Genomic DNA, 21,650 nt, shown 5'->3' with positions numbered 1-21,650 from the left:
TCTCGAATACTAATCGTATGGAAAGTCACATCCCCTGTAACAAAGGCAAATTGATCGTGAATTCATAATGCAATTTTTTCTCTTTTTCAAGATGAACTTATTGGAATCAGCTTCCTTCCTACAATTACAAAGAAACGGCAGTAAATACATGACTTCAACAAAAGCACTGCTCTTGGCTCTTGATCAGTTGTTACAAGTTAAAAGTCTCCTAGAAATAGTCTATTGTAGGTGTAAGAGTGCATCAGAGGCAACAATACTACGGGCAGTTATAGATTACAAAGGAACCACAAATGATTTGCATATTGCCTCCCACAAAAGCACAACTGCTGAAGCAGAAACAATGATCTGGAACCTAGTACGACTGCATCCGGTGTATTCGATATCACCCAAACACAGCAGAATCTAACAGTCCTTGAACTGTAAACAGCATCTTTAACATTACTCAGACTGATTACATAACCCATCTTATTGACCTGATGTTCCAAAGATGATATCTGCCAGGTTAAAACAGTTTGTAAGAAAAGGCAAAGTTTGTGACATAAAGTGATCAATCACTCGTAACATTTATGAGAAAGATAAAGGATTGCCATATGCATTCAAGAATACAAGAGGTTAACAAAGATTTACTTCATTAGGACAAATGCACAAACACGTGAAAGAGTTTTGAATTCCTATCCTAAAACAGCCACCCAAAACTTGCCAATGATGAGATCTTGAAAGCAGAACGTCAACAAAATTATACAAACATCACTTTTCAGATTCTCTAAAACAGGAAAATGATGAAATCTAGAGTCGTCCCTCTATTCAGGATTATCACAGTAAGTGTTCCCATAGTAGTTCCTGTGTAATCGGAAATAAAAGTAAAATTACTCCCATGCTATCCATGTCTGCAGAAGGACAAATACTTAGGTGCAATGCACATCCATATAGGTATAACCATATAACCTTCAAGTCTTTCAGCAACTCATTCTTCTCTTTTGTCTTTTAGTCTTTCCCCCTCCTATAAGTGATAAGTTCATCACAAAACCAAAGGGGACTCAGCACAAGTACACATAATAATAAAATCACAGCCCCTTAAAATCCCCAGAAAAGTTTAAGGGATACGGTAATATTGCGATCACTAAATGGCTAGGCCCTTCTATAACTAATAAGTGAGTGCCTGATACTTGTGTACATGTGACTCCTTTGGCAATCTATAATAACTGATCTGTATGCATATGAACAATATCTGTTTGGGAAAATTAAACTCAAACAGAGGCATAAGTTTGCTTTTTGGCCCAGCCAAGAGGCATCAAAGAAAATAGGAAGAAAAAAATAAGACAGGAATTTGTTGAAGAACGTTACGCCTCTTGAATGTGTATACAAGGGAAGTTGCATCAACTTTTTCATGTTAGCTGTCAGATTTACTTCTATGCTAAGACAACAGAGAAATGGTGAGGGGTATTTGTAGTTTAAATTACATCTGTTGTATATTTGCCTTTTTTTCTTTTTTACATGAACTATGTGTTTGGTGAGTATGGTAGGATTGACATGTGACAATTCTTTCACACACATGTACTTTCTTATATTTAGGACCTTAATCTTTTCACAGATCTTGTAATGTCAATCCTTTTTGTTTCTCATATTTACATATTTAATAAGTACTTGAGGACTTCAATGCACCACCTATAAAAACTTATCAACCTTGGTTGATACAGGGGTTTGAATTTCATACCTATGGAGCTGAATCTTCAGAGAATCTAGCATCAAAAGGAGCTGATTGATGAGAGTGTGCTGAACCAGCAGCTGTTCCGGAACCATATTGAAGTCCTATGACAAGCCATCGAACAGCTTTACTCTCTGTTCCAATCAAACTGCACTGATTGGTGGGAGCCCAGTTGTCGTAGTCTGCCCAGACTTCCCTACCACAGGGCCGGTTGCCTCATCCACCAGACACTCTGAGCCAATCCTTTGCTTCACAGACTCCACAAACTCCTCTGCTTGATCACAAGTCACTCTGAAGAGTTCCCACTTCTGCTGAAAGCTCTCTAGGGCAGTATCCGTGGCTGTTGTTTTTTGGCCGCCAGAAGTTTCCTTGGCCTCGAGCACATTAGCTGCAGCAACAACAAACTCTTGGTATGCGTTGTTTAGAGAATCCACAATGTTGTCCATCTTGCGGGCCAAGCAGCTGTCAGTATTAGTAAAATGTTAGGGAACTGCAACTAATTGAGGAAAATGCAAAAAACTAAAACCTTAAACACATATACAAATGAGGTAAAGGATTGGCTACCTTTACTTTATATATGCTTAAGACCAACCAAAAAAAAAATGCACAAAAAATAGCTGTAGTTGTTTTATTTCACAGTAGAACCTAGAAATTCATACTAACTCACATCAAAGTTCAAAAATTTTGTCACTTTAAACCTGAGTACACGTTACACATTTCAATTTCGAAGTCCATATTTTAAAGATCACTATAACTTCATACAATTAAACTAAAAATGAAGCTAGAAGAGAGCTTTTTAAGAAGATGGAAAACCGAAATTTTAATTGAATGCTCACCATGACATCAATGAATTCAATCATAAGGACTAACCAGATATAGAGGCAACAAGAAGCTATGATATACCCTAAACTATGATATTAGACATCCATCAGCCAGAAGTTAAACCCTAAACTATGATATTATACAAAACAAAACAAAAAACCTGGCCTACGAGAGAAGCCGAACAAAGAGTCAACAAGTACAACACTGAGGTTGCACTTTACAGGTTTGGGGGTGGAGAACTGGGGTTGACGAACCAAAGAAGGGAATTGAGACAAGAAATAAGGGCCACGGTGCGTTTGGTTTGTTCACATTCATTGGACCCGGGTTAAAGTTCCATAAACCCTAAACCAGATTTTTGGTAGGAAATTCCACAACCAGGCAATTTAAGGCATCACAGAAGGTTGAGACGGAAGGTTTAATCCAAGAGATGCTTACCTCAATTCAGAGTTCCTTTGCAAGTTTGCTTCACTTATTTTATTGATTATAAAATTCTAAACTCTCATCCTAAACGAGCACGATACAAACTCCCATTATAACATTTACGTCCATGCGAGTGAGAAGTGGGATGTGATACCATATCCAGATGCCTTGTTTGTTTCGTAAATGTTGCAAAGGGAGATAAATACAAACAAGCACCCAATGATGTAGCGGGCTTCTCCCAACAAGCCTAATGAGAAGGCAAAATCAACAGAGAACAAACATTAAGAGAAAACCAGCAGTGAACTAATTACAACTTCTACTAGGGATATCGCTCGTGGTAGTCACTAGAAATGATCACTCGTAGATAGATGAATGAAGAAAATCCAGGGTGCTCAATCTAAGTCTAATACTGGACCATAAGAATCTTCTAATTTGATACTCATGCAGGCCACCTATAGAATCATAAGAAAAACAGATTGAATAAACTGCAAACGACCAACCAAGGGAAGAGACTCCTTCTCCAAATTCGAATTCTTGACTCCACTTTGTCAATCAGAGTTTGGATTCTAAAGAGAAATTCAAACAACTGTAGGAGTTGAGAAGACTTCATCAGACCAGCAAGTAAAACAGACATGTTCCGGGGTTAGGGTGTAAAGCAAGACAAGCATTTGAAAGCAACAAAGAGAATCCTAGAAGATCATCAGTACAACAAACATGTGAAAATGGCAAATTCTCAAACTTTCAATATTGAAGGGCTAGGAAGTTGAATTGATTAACAAAAAAGGATTAGGACCCCAAACCCGAAAACCCCTGATCAAACAATGAGACCTAGAAATTCAGACGGAATATCCAATATAATTTTGATACACTTAAACAAAAAATGAAGGGCGACTAATTCTTGCTCAATGAATTGAATCGAGAGGAGAAGCTAAAGGCAAAAACATAAAAGGAGGGAATACCTGGGTAGGATAGAAGCCTGAGGGAAGGAACCCAAGAAGAAGAAGACGACGACGACGTAGGCAACTTATAAATCTGTTTGGTGCTTAAATGCTGAATATCAAACTAGTTCTTATAGCACTAACTTGATGTAAAATGCCCTCTTTCAAAGATTGCCTTTACATACGATTTAGAACCAGAATTTCCTGTGCTTTGAGCCTTCGAGAATGGCAAACTTTCAAAACGTTTTGGCACAGAATACGCACTTTTATAATTTCCAATTTCATATTTTCGCCAAACGATTCATCTACGTGACATTAGTGTATTAATATATCAAGTAGATTAATTTCATATAGAGATAGACTAGCTCTATATCTCTAAATTATGAAAATCAAACATAATGTGCCTACCGAAGACCTATATTCTCCTTGCAACAAGCCCTGGCAATTTTGAACAAAACCACTACAGATGACACCTTTGAGCCTTTATGGAGGTTCAACAAATTAAGAGCATGAGGTCATCTAATGAAATTAGACAAAGAATGAGAACTGAGCTTAATTTTCTAATTTCTCAGTAAGACTTGCAGATCCTCCCTAATCCAATTGCAACATTAGCAAACAAACTGAGACATGAAATACGAACTTCAAGTACAATAAACCATCAAGAAGATGTATCTTTCATGCGTGTACCAATTTGGCTAAAACCAACCTTACAACTCCAGACTGTTTCAACGATATAGAAACTTGGTAGTGAAGGTTCGGTTATGCAAACTTACTTGCTTACTAAACTCTAGAACACCAGAGTATCAAGCATTGTGCCCAAGGTCTGGACAATGTTTGAGGACATTAAGTTGGAGACATGCTCTTCGAGGTGCTTCTTAACATCTTGTCTTCCCACATTTGCAATTGCAAGCTTCTCTGGTGGCAGCTCATCCTCCTCCTGCACTGCCTTGTTGTATTTAACAGCTAGATTTAACATCTCCTGCAAAACCCAAATAACGAAAGAATCACTAACTGATGTAGCATTTACCCATGCATTAATCAAAATCAGCTAGCATTAAAAGCTTGCTGGAAACACTCCAACAGTCATTCTAGTGAAGCAGGAGATGACACATGATTAAAACCTCATCTATACACACACACACACACACACAGAGATATTTTATAACAAAAATGAAAAATCTGGCAGTTTATTTTATTTATTACTTGGACAAGCAACCATGCAAACGACACTAAGTAGACCATTTAGGGGTTTCTTCTTATTCTATCATCAATTAGCTTTTGGATAGTGAAAACATCTCAACCTGCCCATCGAATAAAATCGCTTTTTATAGTTGCATATGCTGCATAGGCAGTTCCTAATGAGCATTCTCCCACAAAAATGGTTATGAAGATTTTCGAGCCCATGGGAGGCCTAAAAGTGCTTTGATTACAAGCTGACACCTACTCCTCGCCTTTCCAAGTAAACATTATTGGCAAATAACTAATCAAGAAAGAAAGCCAATGCCGACAGAGTAAATTGATTCCACACTAATATGACGTTAGCTATGAAAAGCCATTACCTGAACTGTTTGCTCATTTGTTTTTGAATGAGTGTCAAATCGCTTTAGTGTCAGCCCATCTGTCCATTTCTTCTTGTGAAGGTTAAGCAACATTTTCTCCTCGAGTTCATTCTTCCGGTAATTGATTGCTATGGAGTAATAATGACGATTTAACCCATGGATCAAGGCCTGAAGAGAGAACATTACAGAAGACATCAAAATGCTGTAGCTTTAAAAAATGTGATCTAAAAGTTGCTTGTCAACAACTTACTTGAATTGATGGCTTATTTAGATGCCCGAGATTGGATGTGGTCTGCCGTGGTTCTTGGCCAAGCATCATAGTTTGTGGGTTGATAAGGCGGATTGCATCAATGACTACCTTCCCCTTCACGCTCTGAATTGGATCCACCACTACAGCTACAGCCCGTTGATTCAAAGCTTCAAAGCTCTACAGAAGATTAAAGGGTATAAGAAAAGTATAATGTAATATGTAGGTAGCAGTATGAAAATCATCCGAGACAACTCAAGGCTCCCTCTTCTCGGGATACGTTAACCAACTAACTATTAACAATCATAGTCAATGAAGGTCAGGCATTAAACCCATCAAGAAGAGTCAAAATAGACTTCATCTTCGGTAACAAACACACGAACGAAAGAATGTTGAACACAAATATACACACCATCTAGAAACAAATACGAAATTTAGATACATACATCAAAGGCTGCATAGTTAGCAGTGACTGTCCTTCATTCAAAAGTAAAGATTTACAACTCAACCTATATTGTTTTGGGTCTCAAGGTTTTCTAATTTGGGGGCTAAAGGAGAAGACTATATCTTGACTGAAGCCAAAGAACTATGAACATCAATTATATTCTTGTTAACAAAGACATCACAGGAACCAACATGATTACATATGACATATACCATCAGGAGAAATTAATAGTTCACAAAAACAAAACAAAAAAAAAAGACCCATTCTGACAGATTCTTCCATATCAAAAACAAAAATAAACTTCTGTCGTATTAAATGAAATAAAAGATGAGTTAAATTACAACCTGCTGGGTATTAATGTCCACACCGGATAGCCAACATCCAAATCCAGGATGCGAATGGTACCGCCCAACTACCATCTCTGGTCTGCAGTGCCAACAAAAAGAATGTTAACTAAAATGAGGCAGAAGTGCACAATAAGGTCATTATATCAACAATATTGCAAAACACAGAATGAAAGGAAACAATTATCGGTAATTACCGAAATGAAATTGATACTTTCAAGCCGTGCATGCAAGTTGCTGGTATTCAATTATGACACCAACAGAACTTATAAAAGTTACATGCTATCCAAAAAAAAAAAAAAGAATAATAATAACAACAACAGCCCAAGATTTCTAAATGCGTCATCAGACATGTTTCACTCTCCACCTGAGACGGCTAATTTGTGAGATGGGAAGATTAACAAAACCGGCTCCACTCAATTCAGCAGACCCTGTTTCTCTCTAACTGAGTTCCAAACCAATAATTGCAGTATTCTCTCCCAGGTAGATCCTCTCATATTGCTCAATCTCAATTCATAATACTGAGGTCCAGATATTTATAATTTACTTTCTACAATACCACATCAAGGCGCTACCCTATGTTGTGTTAATGGTTTCGGTTGCAAGTGTTGTGCTAGGTTCCATCCAAATTAAACAAGAGGTTGGAGAATAATCAGGGGAGATAGATTATGAAATGACAGCCACCAATTGAGCAATCTATTGGATGCCGGCCTGATTCATTAAAAAGAATGGGAAGGCCCATGCTTTGCTCCCATCTGGGGTTCGAACTGCCTAAATAAACTGCCTATCTAACTGCTCGAGATTGTAGGGTTCGGCAGGAGGCCCCAGTTTCTAAACCAGGTCTGCAATGCAGCCATGTGCAATTGCTGTGTATCAAATAAACAAAAGAAAATGCTATCATGCTTCCATGGGGACCCTTTATCTATTTAGGATTTTGGGAAGGTCAATATGATAATAGTATGCTAGCTTATTCAGCTAGTAGCTATTGAGGCTGCATCTACTTGAAGGGCCTATAATAGATCCAGGGCTTGTGGCATCCCCTCCTGAAGGCCTACCCTGTCCAGTTGAGCAGGTGATGATTGCAGAACATCCTCATCAACAGTGCCATAGGAAGTATGGGCAGAGGGAAAGGAAGAATAGGAGAGTCTAGGTGGTGAAGGTGACTACAACATGAATGGACAACTTGCAAAACTCTATGTTGACACCATGTAGGTTACTGGGATAACCACAAAAGTTCCTTGGGCTCTTCATGAACTTGCAAATTTTCATTGAGTGATGACTACAAAGTTCAATCAAATTTAGATTTCACAACTTTCTTCTCAAGCCGTGGAGTCTTTGATGCATTATTCCCAGTTTCCCACTAATAAGAGTTTTATAGGAGAAAGAGATACAACACGATGTTGTGCATGCAGTAAAATTCACGTTAATCGGAGTTCCATACGGGACAGATATAACATAAGTTCTGCATGCATAAATGAAACAAACACTGTATGCATGCACAGAGACTTATGCTCTTATCTTTTTTTCAATAAGAAACAATCTTTATTCACAAACCAAAGAAAATACAACACAGAAGACAAGGAGTCAAATGAACTGACAAAAGGAGAAGAACAAGGAAGACAAACAAACAGCAATTCCAATTATAAAGAATTGCCTGAAAAGAGTAATCTCTAAATTCTGAAAAGAAGAATGCCCAAAGAGAAGTCCATAAACAAACTCTAGACCATAGTTGATTCACATCCTCACCCCCATCTTCCACAGAAACTCTATGCTCTTATGTGTGCCTCCTAGTATAAAGTGACAGAGTTTCGCATCATCGTATGTCACCTCATGGCTGCACTTTTGGGTTTACCTTAAGTTATTCAAACTAGAAACTTAGCACAAGCAGCCTCGTATGAGCATATACAAATGCTACATAAATTTATTTTTGTATTGATGGCTCGAGTGTTTTGTATCTACTAGAATGAATGAATTTTGAAATTACTATATTTCAAGAGGTAACAACGGGAGAAAATAGTTGTTTCTCAAGTCTTGTGCCGCTTCCAGTACACATGAGATATGTGAGATTTCAGCTTCTTTTGTTTGCTATCGATACTGCAGCTTCTAAGCATACTATGGTTCCTGTATCATATAGAACAGAGTTCCACATTATGCAGCCTATGTTTATCAGCATAAGAATAAAGGAAAGATCGATGATTTTGTAGCAGATGAATTCATATATCTACCCTTGCTTTTAGCAAACTCAATCGCACTTAGCAAATCAGATATTTCTGAGTCTTTCTGAAGACACAAATGACCTTCCAAAATGCATATGAACCTATAATTCGCCATTCTCACTCCACGTAGAGTTCTACATAATTCAATTAAAGTTTATAAAGTCTTTTGCTATAATCTATCAAGTGCAGCAATTCTGCTCCGGCAAAGGGGCAAACACTCAAACCAAAACCACAAAAGGAAACATAGCCGCCTCATGGTATTCCTATTAAGTATCCAAATCCAAACGAACTAGTGAGAAAAACTAACCTAAATGAGCCAACAATAACATGTATTTGCATATTTCGATGAACATAGCCACAAAAGGAATCGCTTAGGGTTTTTTTGAAGTCCGTGCATGAATCCGAAGTTGAAAAATCAATCAAGCGTAGAGTTACCGTGCTTGAGCATTTTGAGGAGCACCAAGGAGGAGATGTAGACCTGCTCGGAGGAATCGAGGGTGGGGGAGTCGGGCGGCGGGTGGCCCAAAGCTCCTCCGGCACCGGCGAAGATTCTCTGCAGCCTCTCCATACCTGACATGCACTCTCCTTCTCTCTGGGTTTTGCGTGCTTGGTGTGTTTCCTATCAGATCGTACTCCAAAATAGAACTCTCTGGGAGAGTATTTTTCAATTCAATACTCGCTGACGTGGGTGCCTTCTATGTAATACGGTGTCGTTTACATGCGAAAGCATTACAAATTTCTTTTTGCTTGGTTTTTTTTAGCAAAAATTCGGAAGAAAAGTAAAGAACCATTGTGAATGTAATCTCTATAATTCAATTTCGCATTTTGTAGCTAAATTTTTAAGAGTCACATTCTTTTTTGTTGGAGATATAGTGCAGCCATGAACATTTTCAACTTTCAAAGATTGAAATGGCAACCTGGAATCCAGTGGGACCAAAAAAAGGATTCTATCCCTAGTCCATAGACCATGTAATTGAATCTGCTCTACTCGGACCGTATAATTATGGCTACCTCTTGTAATGAAGCATTGAAGCTCGAGGCCAACTTTAGTGCCTAGAGCAGTTTTCCAAACAAAAACGCAAAGATAAAAACCACAAATTTCTGCAAAAAGCTCTTAAAAATTAAAACTTGGAGCCTTTCATGGAGCTTCAAATTTAGAATTAGGGTTAAATACTGTTTAGTCCCTGAACTTTCAGGGAAAAAACAGTTCAGTCCTTGCCTTTTCAATTTCACAGTTTACTCCCTCATGTCTCAATTTTGGACCAATAGGTCCAATTTGTTATTCTCCGACCAAAAATGTATATTCTACCCTCAAATTTTTAGTTAATTAATTAATTTTTTTTGAAAATATTTTTTTCTCTTTTGTTTTGTTTTTTTTTTTTCTTTTTCTGTTTGTCTCTCCATTTATTCGATTCCGATTTCACTTTCCTCAATTGAATTGGATTGCCAGAAGAATTACTTCTCTTAATTGACTCTAATTTCACCCTCCTCAACTGACCCAAATTCATCTCAATTCCTTCATCCTTACCCAAATTACTATCACTTTTCTGCAATTCAATCCTTGGTTTCCTATTTCTAACTGGGCTTCTCTCAGCTTTATCAGAAGCAACACCATTTTGCTTCTCTCAGCTTCGTCATAAGAACCCTAAACCAAAACCTCAACCATCTTCTCCAAACCTTCTCTTCCACCACCATGTCTCCAAAATCAAAACCCAAAATGCGCAAAACCCCAAAAACCAGTAATCCAAACATAAACACCATTACCCCAAACACTATTACTCCAAATAAGAGAGTTTCAGAAACAGAGAATCAAAAACCCATATCGATCTTCTTCATCAGACCTGACGTACTTCGATTCTTCTTTCCCGTTCGATCTACGAATGATCCAAGGCCACCACAAGGTTGACGATGAAGAGAGGATTAGAACGACACCATTCTAGATTCCACAAACAAGCTCTCGGAATCGGATCGGAAAGCCATTGTCAAGCAAAAGAAGCGAGAGATGGACGAGATGAAGACCCTGGAGTCTCACGATCAGCTGTCTCGGTTCTTGAGCTCCGGCCACTCCAACGAGAAATTCGTCACTGACATCGTCATCAGCTTCACCCTCGTTGGAAGGGACACGACCTCGGCGGCTTTGACCTGGTTCTTCTGGCTAATCTCAAACCATTCAAACATCAAAAGCGAAATTCTCAAGGAGATCAACGAGAAAACAGAGACCGGAGCCGGATATGATGAAGGGAAGGACATGAGGTTGTACCCGCCGGTTCTGACGGACAGCAAAGAGGCGGTACAACCTCAATTTTAGCTTAAAAATTGCCCACTTACCCAAACACTCTAAGAGATTGCCCACTTACCCAAACACTCTAAGAGATCATTTCCCTAATACCCAATTAAGTATTTTATTTATTTATTTTTGGGACAATTTTGCCCTCTCCTTCTTTGTCACTTAGAGAGAGAAGTCATCGGAGTCCTTGCCGGACTCCGGACTTCGAAGACCGGTCACCGAAATCCTGAATCCGGCTACTGGACAGGTGACCGGATTCCGGCGTCTGATTTTATTACCCCCCAATAATACCCAGTAATCATATTATTGCCCCCTAATAATCATGTTATTACCCTCCAATAAACATATTATTGCTCCCCAATAACAAGTTTATTGTGGATCAATAATTAGTGAAAAATGAAGATGTTTTGAATTTTGAAAGCTTTCGGAGATTTATTCAGATAAATAATCTTATTATTGCACCCCAATAATCTTTTTATTGCCCCAACAAACATTTTACTGCCCCTCAGTAATCTTAGTATTGCCTCCCAATAATCTTATTATTACCTCCCAATAATCTTATTATTACCAACCAAATCATAATAAAAAAAACAATCACTACTGGCAAAATCTATTCTAGTAAACTGTAAACACTGAACCATACACCACCCAATAATCATTTGTTTATACATTTATACCAACTGAAATCATAATTGCCAAGTCAATTTTGAAAAAGTTTACTGGGCAAAAGTCAAAAAATCACCAAACCAAGCATATAATGTGTACTAGAGAAACTTAACACCAATGATCTTCTACCACGTATGACTCAATGGCCCTATGAGTTTTCTTCTTTGTTAATTTCCAACTCCATTGTCTTCATCCCACCAAAATTTGCAGAGCCCAGTACTACGGAACAAGTATCATCATCATCATCGTGCTCTACAGCTGGCTTCAACATCAGCACACTCGTACCTAATGTCCTTCTTCTTCTTCTTCTTTAACATCTAACTCACAGACTTGCTCCTTTACCCACTCAAAAATGGATCCGACCGGCACTCCTCACCGAACATGAAGTATCCAGCCAAAACCCGACCTCTACTCCTCCGTAGTCGTCCACAACGACGATGATTCCAACTCTAAATTAGAGTGAGACCAGAAACAATAGCGATGCGACAATTTCAAGATCTCCACGGACAAAGAACCCGACCCGTATGCTCGCGACGAAGACGACGACTCCTCCACCCTCCCTCTACTCCTCAAACGCCTCCCAAGGACTTCGGCAACGGCGCCTCCCTCAACTACTTCGACGACAACGACGGTGATTTTTGCTCCGTGATCGTCAAGAGCGACCGCAATCGGACCACGAGGAGGTTGCATGACTAGGGAGCCGGCAGTGGAGGAGCATATCTATCGCTGACTGGGATGATGAGGAGGACCAACGGCTGTGGCGAGTGTGCAGACCTCCGGCGACGGGCTCGGGAAGCCGATGAAAGAGAGAGTGTGGCATGCTTTTAATTTTATAATGAGAGTTTGTCCAAAATAGTATTTTTACTTTTAAATGGGGTAAGTGGACACACTAATCTCTTACTGAAGTAAATGAGTTCATATTTGCTCAAATTTGGGTATTTGGTCAGGGCCCCTAATTTTAAAAGCAATGCACCCTAAAACTTGAATGTTGCGCCTTCCAAGTTCTATAACAGTGACATTTTTTTTTTATTCAATCAGAGTTGACTATTAGTTGAGAATTTTATTTTTATCAGATATTTCACAAATTAAAAAAAAAAAAAAAAAAAAAGATCTATACACTATAATGACTATACGAGGAGGTCTGAAAGAGACGACCCGAGATTTCTTGTGGAAAAAAAGAAGAGAAAAGGAAAATAAATAAATAAATGAAATTTTAATTTATGACCGATCGCTTACAAACAAGTACAGGTCAGCTACAGCATCAGATGACCCGGAAGACTAATAAGACCAGAAGACCACCAGCTTCCTTCTCGGAAAGAAACCTCTAGAAAAACTTGAAAATTAGCTCCACTCTCTCTCTCTCCCTCCCTCTGCTCCCAATTCAGATCGTCTCCAATTCAACTCCGAAACGATGCCGTCTCGGAGAAGAACGCTCCTCAAGGTCATCATCCTCGGCGACAGCGGGTCTGACTCTCTCTCTATCCCTTTCTATTTACCTACTCTATTTCTGTGTTCTAGGGTTTCGCGCTTCAAAATTGCGCGGATCTTTCTAGATCTTAGCTCACACAGTGATCTGAAACCTTGATTTTCATCTGTTATTGTATAGCTACACGAAATTTGAGTTGGTTGATGCTTCTTAGGAGTAAAAGCGTTTGTTTTTTGTTTGGTTTGTGATTTTTGCAGGGTTGGGAAGACTTCTTTGATGAATCAGTATCCTTTGGAAGCGCTTAAGTTTTTTTTTATTGATTATAGCTAATTTAGTTTTGAAGATGATGCGTTGTGTTTGTTTAGATAGTGCAATTTCGGTTTTCCTTGACCGTAATTCTTATAGATATGTTAATAAGAAGTTCAGCAATCAATACAAGGCGACTATTGGAGCCGATTTCTTGACGAAAGAAGTGCAGTTCGAAGATAGGCTCTTCACCTTACAGGTCTGTTTTAGTCTTTGGTTCATCTTATTGATTTAAGCATTTTAAATATTTTTATGTTTTTAAAAACTGCATAAGGATGTTTCTCGGTTTAAATGCGGATGCTTGTTTGGTGACGTTTATATTGATTCGAATTTCATGGACTTGTGGTTGACCTAGTGGTGACCTAGATTTGGAGGAACTAGGTGGTTAAACAAGGTTTGAAAAACCCGAGTTAAGACTAGATAGATGTTGATCTGATCTCATCACTTTTCCTTTTGATACTTGCACTAAACCAGAATTTGCAATTCGTTGTTCTGAGAATCTGAAGGAATAATTAGGATCACGAATCTTCACAGCTATATTGAACATTCACATGTTGAAATCAGAATTGTTTGATGGTTATGACTATTATAATTAACTAGATAGTTCTTAATGATTGGAAATTCCCCTGAGCCTTCATATCAACAATTTCTTCTACTTAAATGGCCTTATCATGTAATCATATGCTAGAAAGGACAATTTGTTGGCTTGGAATATCTGCTAGCAAGTCTTCACATTTTTGAGAACTAGAAATTTGAAGAGGCACCTGTATTTGGTCACTTTGCACAAGTGGTACATATTAGACAATGTTTCCCCTTTAAAAAATTTAAGAGGTGATTTTCTTTAAGAATGTAAGTCTGAATCCAACTTGCCAGCCATTCCTTTTCCTTCCATTTTATTCTTGTTTAGTTATACTGCCATATCTGGATTGTAATCTAGTTTCAGAATGTTACCTTACATGTCAACAAACCAAAGTTAGTTTGGATTTTATAGATCAACCAAACAAGTAAACCTAAATCAGTACCTCGCTCTCTCTTTCGCTCTCAGTGGTATATAGATCTGAACAGCCTGAGGTATTTCATACTTTTGATATCTAGTTTCTGTAAATTCAGGGCATAATTTTGTTTTTTGTCGTGACGTAGTATGTTTAAATTATTGTTTATATTTTTATTATCTCAACTACTCAGTGTTGAACAACCTTCCATTATAGGCTACTGTGTGAAGATTGTAATCTAGGGGATTGTGTTCTCTGTATAGCATAATAAAGCAGAATCCAGTTTCTAAGCACTTCGTCTTGTTATGCACTTAACCTTACAGTCCCATTGAATATGTTCTAGCTTAGCATGTTTACCATAGCTTCTGCAGTAGACTTTTATGTTTTTCAGTTCTAGGATAATTTGGCCGCTATGTGGATTCAATAAGTCATCTCACCTCCTTTTGTTTCGTTAGATCTGGGATACCGCTGGTCAAGAACGGTTTCAGAGCCTTGGTGTAGCATTTTATCGCGGTGCAGATTGCTGTGTTCTTGTTTATGACGTTAATTCGATGAAATCATTTGATAACCTTAACAACTGGAAGGAAGAATTCCTTATTCAGGTATTGTCTTTGATTTCTTGTTGCAGTCTTGCAATCCCTTGCGGTTATTCTTTTAAATCAACTTACATTTCTTAGCAAGTACAATTGGGAAATTGAGCTTTTGATATTGACTTGGAAAATCTTCTGCAGGCTAGTCCTAACGACCCAGAAAACTTTCCATTTGTTGTTATTGGAAACAAGATTGATGTAGATGGTGGAAATAGTAGAGTGGTATGCATCTTTTATAAGGAAAAATTGTCCTCTCTCTCTCTCTCATCCTGTTTTTTGAAGTCTACATTTCACTTTCTCTAGGTGTCGGAGAAAAAGGCTCGAGCTTGGTGTGCATCAAAAGGAGACATTCCGTACTATGAAACTTCTGCCAAGGAAGGCATTAATGTGGAAGAAGCTTTCCAGTGCATAGCAAGGGATGCTCTGAAGAGTGGAGAAGAGGAGGAGATGTAAGTTGAAATTGAAACTAGCAGTTTGAAAGTTAATTTTATAGATATATATGAACAAACTTAATCTAATAGTAGCCAAAATAGTTCCTCCTCACACTACCTGGGTTAGATCACCTATTCATAATATGATTTAGTCGTTCTCGATATGCCCATCTTATTTCTCTTCTATAATGGGAATGAGCTTCACTGAGTTGTTTTTAGTAATAGGTGCCGACAGATTAGCCCCACTCTGTTTACCATGACAAATTGAAATTATGTTACACCAGCACAGATTTTTATTTCTTTTCCAAATAATTAAGTTTGATAGTTTTGTTATAGAGTTCTGTATGTCCTCTACTATTTAGACTAATAAAACCTTCTTGAATAAACGTTACACTTGACAAATCATGTAGGTGAGAACTGTTCTGGTTTTAAATATTACATATATGATAAAGTTACATTTATTCTTGCTCTAGAGTTCATGTGTTTTGACATATTTTTCTTTCGGCTGTGCATCTGTGAAACTATCAATTTCATGAAGATACTTGCCGGATACCATTGATGTTGGAAGCAGCAGTCAGCCAAGGTCGAGTGGATGCGAGTGTTAAATATTTCAACTGAATTCTTTTCCTATTAAAAGAATAAGTCATCTTTGGAAGTACATTCGGTGCTACATACACTGATACTGTATATTACTGTTTGTGTGGGGAACAAATTAGTCTCATCAATGCTTTTTCATCTCGGTTGTGTGGTGCCTTTCTTTCTGACTTCTGGTTGGTTCAAACAGATTACATATTATTTCATCCCCGAGATCCCGTATTTCTCATTACCACTACAACAGATGGTACAAGTTGTATTTTAATGCATTCTTCATTAAGTATAACTAGTTTGTGTTGGTAACACATTTTAAGTTCAACTCCTACCTAAAGTCTGAGATCTCACTAGGCCATCAATACCATCCATCAAAACTTTATTATCAAAGGGGCGATTTGTTTCAGAGTCTGCATGGTCCTAAATCATTGTCCATGAGGACTCAAAATGATTCAGCTGGGATTTGCAGTTTACCATCGAAGTCCTCGCTCCTCTGGATAAGATTCATGAGAATAGTAGAATCAAGATCCGTTAGAATGGTAGAATCAGATTTAACATTCAGATGCTTAATTTGCATATCAACCACCGCAATTGTGCATTCTTTTAATTATTTTTATTATATAAATTACAAATATATAACATTAGATTTTTTTTCTTTTTTTGGTTAAAAGTAAAGTTATTAATACTAGTTGACGGTATGCGTTTTTTTTTTGTTTTTTGGGTCCTTCACCCAAAGCACCAATCTATATCTCACTGACCCCAGCAACAAAATTTAAATTTTATTCCCAACAACACAATTTAAGATAAAATGACAATTTTACCCTTGATCTAATGTATTACAAATGCCCCTCCCTTAGATCTCCTCTCTCACCGGCGATTTCTTCTCTCTCTCTCTCTCTCTCTCTCTCTCTCTCTCTCTCTCTCTCTCTCTCTCTCTCTCTCTCTCTCTCTCTCTCTCTCTCTCTCTCTCTCTCTCTCTCTCTCTCACGCTAGCGCACGGCCTTCAGCTCCGGTCTCTGGTCTAGATGGCTGGCAGAGAGACGAGGCTGACGATGATGTCGACGGAGGTGATACATCGGTGATGGTGCAGATCTAATCGACGACCTCAAACGCTGCTTCGTCGTTTCGCATCAAAACAACTCTGAATTGCGCAGCGACAACGACCTGGCTCTTATGGTCAATGAGGAGCTCTGGTACGAGGTCCGCCATCACAACGTTTCGATCGTGTAAAAACTCACCGTCCCTCTTTGGATTGAGTTCTAATTGTGAGACTTCTTTGTTTCAATGGTCTTGGAGATCTGATTGTGTGTGTTTGTATGTGTCTCTTGCGTGTTACAAGTCGTTGGAGTTGAAGGTGAAGGGGACAGAGACCGGAGCTTGAAGGCGGAGTAGTACAGTCAGCAAGCAACACTTGTCCTGGAACAGGCCAATCTTGTCCTTCAAGGCTTTGTTTTTTTTTTTTTTTTTCCTTTTTAAAGGTTCGAGAACCTGGAGGCCTAGAATGTCTATTTTTCACAACAAAACCCTTCCGTAGGATCGACCCCATCAATATCCATATCCAACAAAACTAGGTCACTACCGGTTTGGCATCCAATCCTGCAGTCACTACTACACCACCTCCTTCTAATCATGGTACAAAATACTAATGGACGATAAAAGTCAATACAGGTCACCTAGGAGGTGAATCTCCATATCCAACAAAATTAGGTCACCTACTGCATTTTTAATTAAGGGGCAATAGATATCTATTGTTGCCTAATAGACGTCTATTAGAGGGCAATAGATGTTTGTTGGGGGACAATAGATGTTTTGAATTGATGTAACGTTCTCGTTTTTTTCCTTAGTTAAAGTTTTATTTGTCTAATTTTACGGAGATTAGTTCCCATTCCGGCGATCAAAAGTTCTATTGGGGGGCAATAGACATCTATTGGGGGCAGTAAACCTCTCCGGTCTCATATGAGATCTACAACAACCTTTTTGGAGATTTCCGGCAAAGTTTCATAAACCTTTATTGCCCTCCAATAGACGTCTATTAAGGGCAATAGAGGTTTATTGCCCCTCTATTGGGAGGCAATAAACGTCTATTAGGGGGGCAGTAGATGTCTATTGGGGCAATAAACCTTTCCGGCTACCTATGAGATATCCAACGACCTCTTTGGAGACATCCGGAGATGTTTTCAGAAAAGTCCAGTGGGCGCGTAGCCGGTGACCGGAATTCGGTGACCGGTGACGGGGCTTTGGCGAAGTCTCTCATGGTTTCTCTCTCTTCCATTCAGTGGCGTAGCTAGAAATTATATTGAGGGTCAAAATTTTAATAGCCAGATTACCTTATATGTTAAAGAATTATCAGATAATTAATACTTCATTTAGTTACAATTGTCCACCAAAATAGCTTCAATTTAAAAGATGAATATATTACATTAATTGAATTGATTTATCCCAAAATTTTTTGAGATGCCTAGTAAAAATATAAGAAAAAGAGTAGTCTAATGTGTTATTGTACTCAGTCTATTATGAAAGCTTTTTTTTTTTTTTTTTTTTTTTTTCTTTTTTCGAATAAGGTAAGTTAGTCTTGATACAAAGAAGACTTTGTTGGAGAATAAATGTATTAAAATTTGTGAAGCTGATCATAAGAAAGTGGGCCCACAGTTCAGCTAGACCAATGAGCCGATCTTCTCACAAAAGGTCCACTAAAATCCAAAATCTCAGCCAATCAGGTTTAGTTTTATATCAAAGATGCTTAAATTTAAGCCAATCAGGAATAGTTTTGAAAAGTTGAGAGGGGTCATCTGACCCTTCTCGCCCTACATTGGCTATGCCCTTGCTTTCATTTACTCTCTCTCTCTCTCTCTCTCTCTCTTTCTCTCTATCTCTCTAAGTAACAAAGGGATGAGGGTAAAATAGTCTTTAAAAAAAAATTTAATGGGGTATTAGGGAAGACTTCCTTAGAGTGTTTTGGGTATGAGGGAATTAAAAAAGCTTAATAGGGTAAGTGGGAAAAAAATCCCTAAAAATGGGGCAAAATCCTTTTTTTTTTTTGCCAACTGGTCAATAAATTTATAGTCTTTGCTAAACCAAGTATCCATTGAACACTTTCGAATAGGGGTTGACAAAAAAGGCCGGAAACTTGAAAATCAAACCTGATTTGGTCAAATTCTTCTTCTGTTGTTCGAATGGTTTTACAGTGTTGAGTGTTTTGTGGGTGTTGTTATTAACAGGCACTTGTGCATTCTTTAAATTATCTATACTATTATTATTAAGAGAAGAGAATTTTTAGCCAAAATAAAAAATTTTGACGAAAATGACCCTAAAAGATTAATTTTTTTATTATAATTAATTAAATTACAAGGATAATTATGACATTTACAAAATCTATTTTTATTATAAAAAAAAAACTCACAACTCACTTTTCTCTCCCACTATCTTGTCTTTGAAATAACCATTTTCTTTTTTATTTTCTGAAGAAAAAAAAATACTTCACATGCAGAGCATGTATGGAGAATGACTAGTTTTTATTTATAAACTATCCATAAATACCAATTCATTGTTTTTGAAAATTAATGGTGTAAATACAACTAAGTTCTACGCCTTCTTTTTGTTAGTTGCTCTACATGTTCTTTATCCAAATATCTATTGGACACGACTTAGCAAAAAAGGCTGTCAACCTGAAAAAAATTAGGCCAGTTTGGTCCGGTTTTTCTTTCAATTATTTGACATTTCGATAAGAGAGAAAAAAAGACCGAAAACTTGAAAAGCCGGTCGGTTTGGTGTGGGTTTTCTCTTAAATTTTTCAATTTCGATCTGATTCTGGTTGAAGAAGAAGAGGGAGAAGAGAGACAAATTTTAAAGAATCACTTAATTAAATAAAAAATATATAAATAAAGAATCAGAAGGATATATAGGTCAATTCATTAATAAAAGAAGTGAATTATCTAATATACCCTTGTATTTAACGGACCATTGATGGAAGACTAACAAAAGTATGTCGTCGATAGTAAAATTTGAGTCCAGGTATGACTTTGATCGTTTTTGAAAATCAGGTATCAAACTGAGCGGGGCAAAAGAGTTGAGGCACTGATGGTGAATTCAATCTTTTATATTTTATTGGCTTACTTTGATAATTATGTTATGTAAAGGTATTATGAGCATTTCAAAATTTTGTGAAGCCCTTTAACACTAAAAGAGTGGCTCCATTTATGCCTTTATGATAGTAAAGACTAGAGATTAAACCCTTCTCAAACGTTTTTTGGGCCTACTAGTATGGGAACTAACTATTGCTTGGCCTAGGCCTGGGCACAAATGACCGAAAACCTGGAAAACAGGACCGACCCTGCTCAGACTGGCCGCTTCGGTCTGGGCTTTTCTCAATATATCACTGCTTTCTCGGCTAGTTCGGTCCTAGGATTTATTTCTGCAGGGCCGGTCCCGGTTCATGAATTGCGAAGACTTCTTGGACCGAAAAGACCGAGCAATACACTTGTTTCCCCATTATTGGTCAGTTTTCAGAGTCCATACTCTTACTATAGACATGACCACAGCTAACCTAAGACAATCCCAAATCAGCATTTACCCTAAGAGCATCCCAATTGCAGGCTTGCAGCCTCTCGACCCTGACTCTACCTCTCTTCATCTCCAACCAAAAATTAGGTTTCCAGCCTCCAACCCCGAGTCCCCAAGTCTACCTCTCTTCATCTCCGAGACTCTGACTCTACCTCTCGATGGCAACATCATCGAATTCAAGCCACTCAAAATCGGCTCCATCATCATCTCATTCACCTGTAAGTTCTAAAGCTCCATCGAATTCTCAATGTCAGGTCAATCTAGAAGCTGAAGTTGAGAAAGGAAATGGGAACGAGATTGTTGCTGTCTCACAACAAGGTGAGAATAAGGAACCAAGTGAACCAACTCCAGCAGATGCAGCACCAACTCCAGCAGACGCAGCACCAACTCAATCATCCCGGGGTGAGCTGAAAAAAGAAAAAGAGAAAGGCAAACGAAGAAGGTCCAAAGGTCATGGGTGTGGGAGCATTATGATAAATATGATAGTCCATTCTTCAAAGATGTTGATGGGAAGAAAGAGCAAGTACGATTTGAGAAACGGGCAAAGTGCAGGTATCGTGGCACTAACCTTGCTGCTGATTCTTCTTTTAATGGTACCAGTACTTTGCGTAGACATGTAGAAAAAATGTGTAAGAAGTATCCTGGTAGGGAGAATTTAGAAGAAACTCAGCAGGTGTTGATTAGTAATGGACAAACTGAACCTACCTTAAATGTTAGCAAAGGCTGGTCACAAGAAGCTTGTGTCCAAGCTACTTGTGAAATGATAGTTATAGATGAACTACCATTTAGCCATATTGAGAATGAGGGGTTTAGGTGGTTCTGCAAGGTAGCTATTCCTCGATTTGAGGTGCCTTCTAGGAGAAAAATAGTAAGATGCTTCTTGGAGATGTATGAGAGGAAGAAAGAGGAGTTTAGGATGCATTTAAGTGGCCATAGAGTGTGTTTAACTACAGATACTTGGACATATGTGCATAACATCAACTACATGGTGTTAACAGCACACTTCATAGATCATGGTTGGAAATTGCACAAGAGAATCCTCAATTTTTGTGTGATTCCCAATCACAAAGGCACAACAATAGGAAAGCTGTTAGAAACTTATTTGGTG

The 21,650-nt window shown here is 38.1% G+C and overlaps 3 protein-coding genes across 5 annotated transcripts; 1 reads left to right on the top strand and 2 right to left on the bottom strand.

Moving 5' to 3' along the window:
* Positions 1-82: 82 nt before the first annotated feature.
* On the bottom strand, positions 83-9,268 carry LOC112170989 (26S proteasome non-ATPase regulatory subunit 14 homolog). 3 transcript variants are annotated; one of them, XR_005802117.1, is made up of 8 exons: positions 9,004-9,040; positions 6,678-6,717; positions 6,481-6,562; positions 5,695-5,871; positions 5,445-5,612; positions 4,659-4,864; positions 1,715-2,167; positions 83-494 (listed from the first exon to the last, which is right to left on the bottom strand). XR_005802117.1 is itself a non-coding variant. In XM_040509321.1 (7 exons), the coding sequence occupies exons 1-6, from the start codon at positions 9,023-9,025 to the stop codon at positions 4,673-4,675; spliced, it is 681 nt and encodes a 226-aa protein (XP_040365255.1). In that variant the 5' UTR covers positions 9,026-9,040; the 3' UTR covers positions 1,534-2,167; positions 4,659-4,672. The 3 variants fall into 3 exon arrangements, 1 of the variants encoding a protein (XP_040365255.1); XR_005802118.1 differs by lacking the exon at positions 6,678-6,717 and having other exon boundaries at positions 9,004-9,268; XM_040509321.1 differs by lacking the exon at positions 83-494 and having other exon boundaries at positions 1,534-2,167.
* On the bottom strand, positions 1,534-4,644 carry LOC112174392 (mediator of RNA polymerase II transcription subunit 32-like). The gene is given in 3 exon segments (XM_024312158.2): positions 1,534-1,839; positions 1,842-2,167; positions 3,907-4,644. Coding segments are annotated over 2 exon segments (435 nt in total). The 5' UTR covers positions 2,152-2,167; positions 3,907-4,644; the 3' UTR covers positions 1,534-1,714.
* A 3,634-nt stretch (positions 9,269-12,902) lies between the features above and the next one.
* On the top strand, positions 12,903-16,201 carry LOC112173906 (ras-related protein Rab7). The gene is made up of 7 exons (XM_024311599.2): positions 12,903-13,113; positions 13,333-13,359; positions 13,481-13,580; positions 14,829-14,975; positions 15,105-15,185; positions 15,267-15,412; positions 15,933-16,201. Exons 1-7 carry the CDS (start codon positions 13,061-13,063, stop codon positions 15,997-15,999), a joined length of 621 nt encoding a protein of 206 aa, XP_024167367.1. The 5' UTR covers positions 12,903-13,060; the 3' UTR covers positions 16,000-16,201.
* The last annotated feature ends 5,449 nt before the right edge of the window (positions 16,202-21,650 follow it).

This window comes from Rosa chinensis, chromosome 6, assembly GCF_002994745.2.
Source record: "Rosa chinensis cultivar Old Blush chromosome 6, RchiOBHm-V2, whole genome shotgun sequence".
NCBI lineage: Eukaryota > Viridiplantae > Streptophyta > Magnoliopsida > Rosales > Rosaceae > Rosa > Rosa chinensis.
The sequence above is the reverse complement of the archived record's forward strand: the minus strand, read 5'-3'. Positions and strand labels throughout refer to the sequence as shown.

What these genes read in the sequence shown, in the direction of transcription:
- LOC112173906 (XM_024311599.2), top strand. Translation starts at nt 13,061, where the DNA reads ATGCCGTCTCGGAGAAGAACGCTCCTCAAGGTCATCATCCTCGGCGAC. An exon ending in ATCATCCTCGGCGACAGCGG is followed by an intron (nt 13,114 to 13,332) that starts GTCTGACTCTCT and finishes TGATTTTTGCAG; the next exon opens with GGTTGGGAAGACTTCTTTGA. An exon ending in AGGAAGAATTCCTTATTCAG is followed by an intron (nt 14,976 to 15,104) that starts GTATTGTCTTTG and finishes AATCTTCTGCAG; the next exon opens with GCTAGTCCTAACGACCCAGA.
- LOC112170989 (XM_040509321.1), bottom strand. Translation starts at nt 9,025, where the DNA reads ATGTTATTGTTGGCTCATTTAG. An exon ending in GTTATTGTTGGCTCATTTAG is followed by an intron (nt 6,718 to 9,003) that starts GTTAGTTTTTCT and finishes ATTGAATACCAG; the next exon opens with CAACTTGCATGCACGGCTTG. An exon ending in TGGACATTAATACCCAGCAG is followed by an intron (nt 5,872 to 6,480) that starts GTTGTAATTTAA and finishes AATCTTCTGTAG; the next exon opens with AGCTTTGAAGCTTTGAATCA.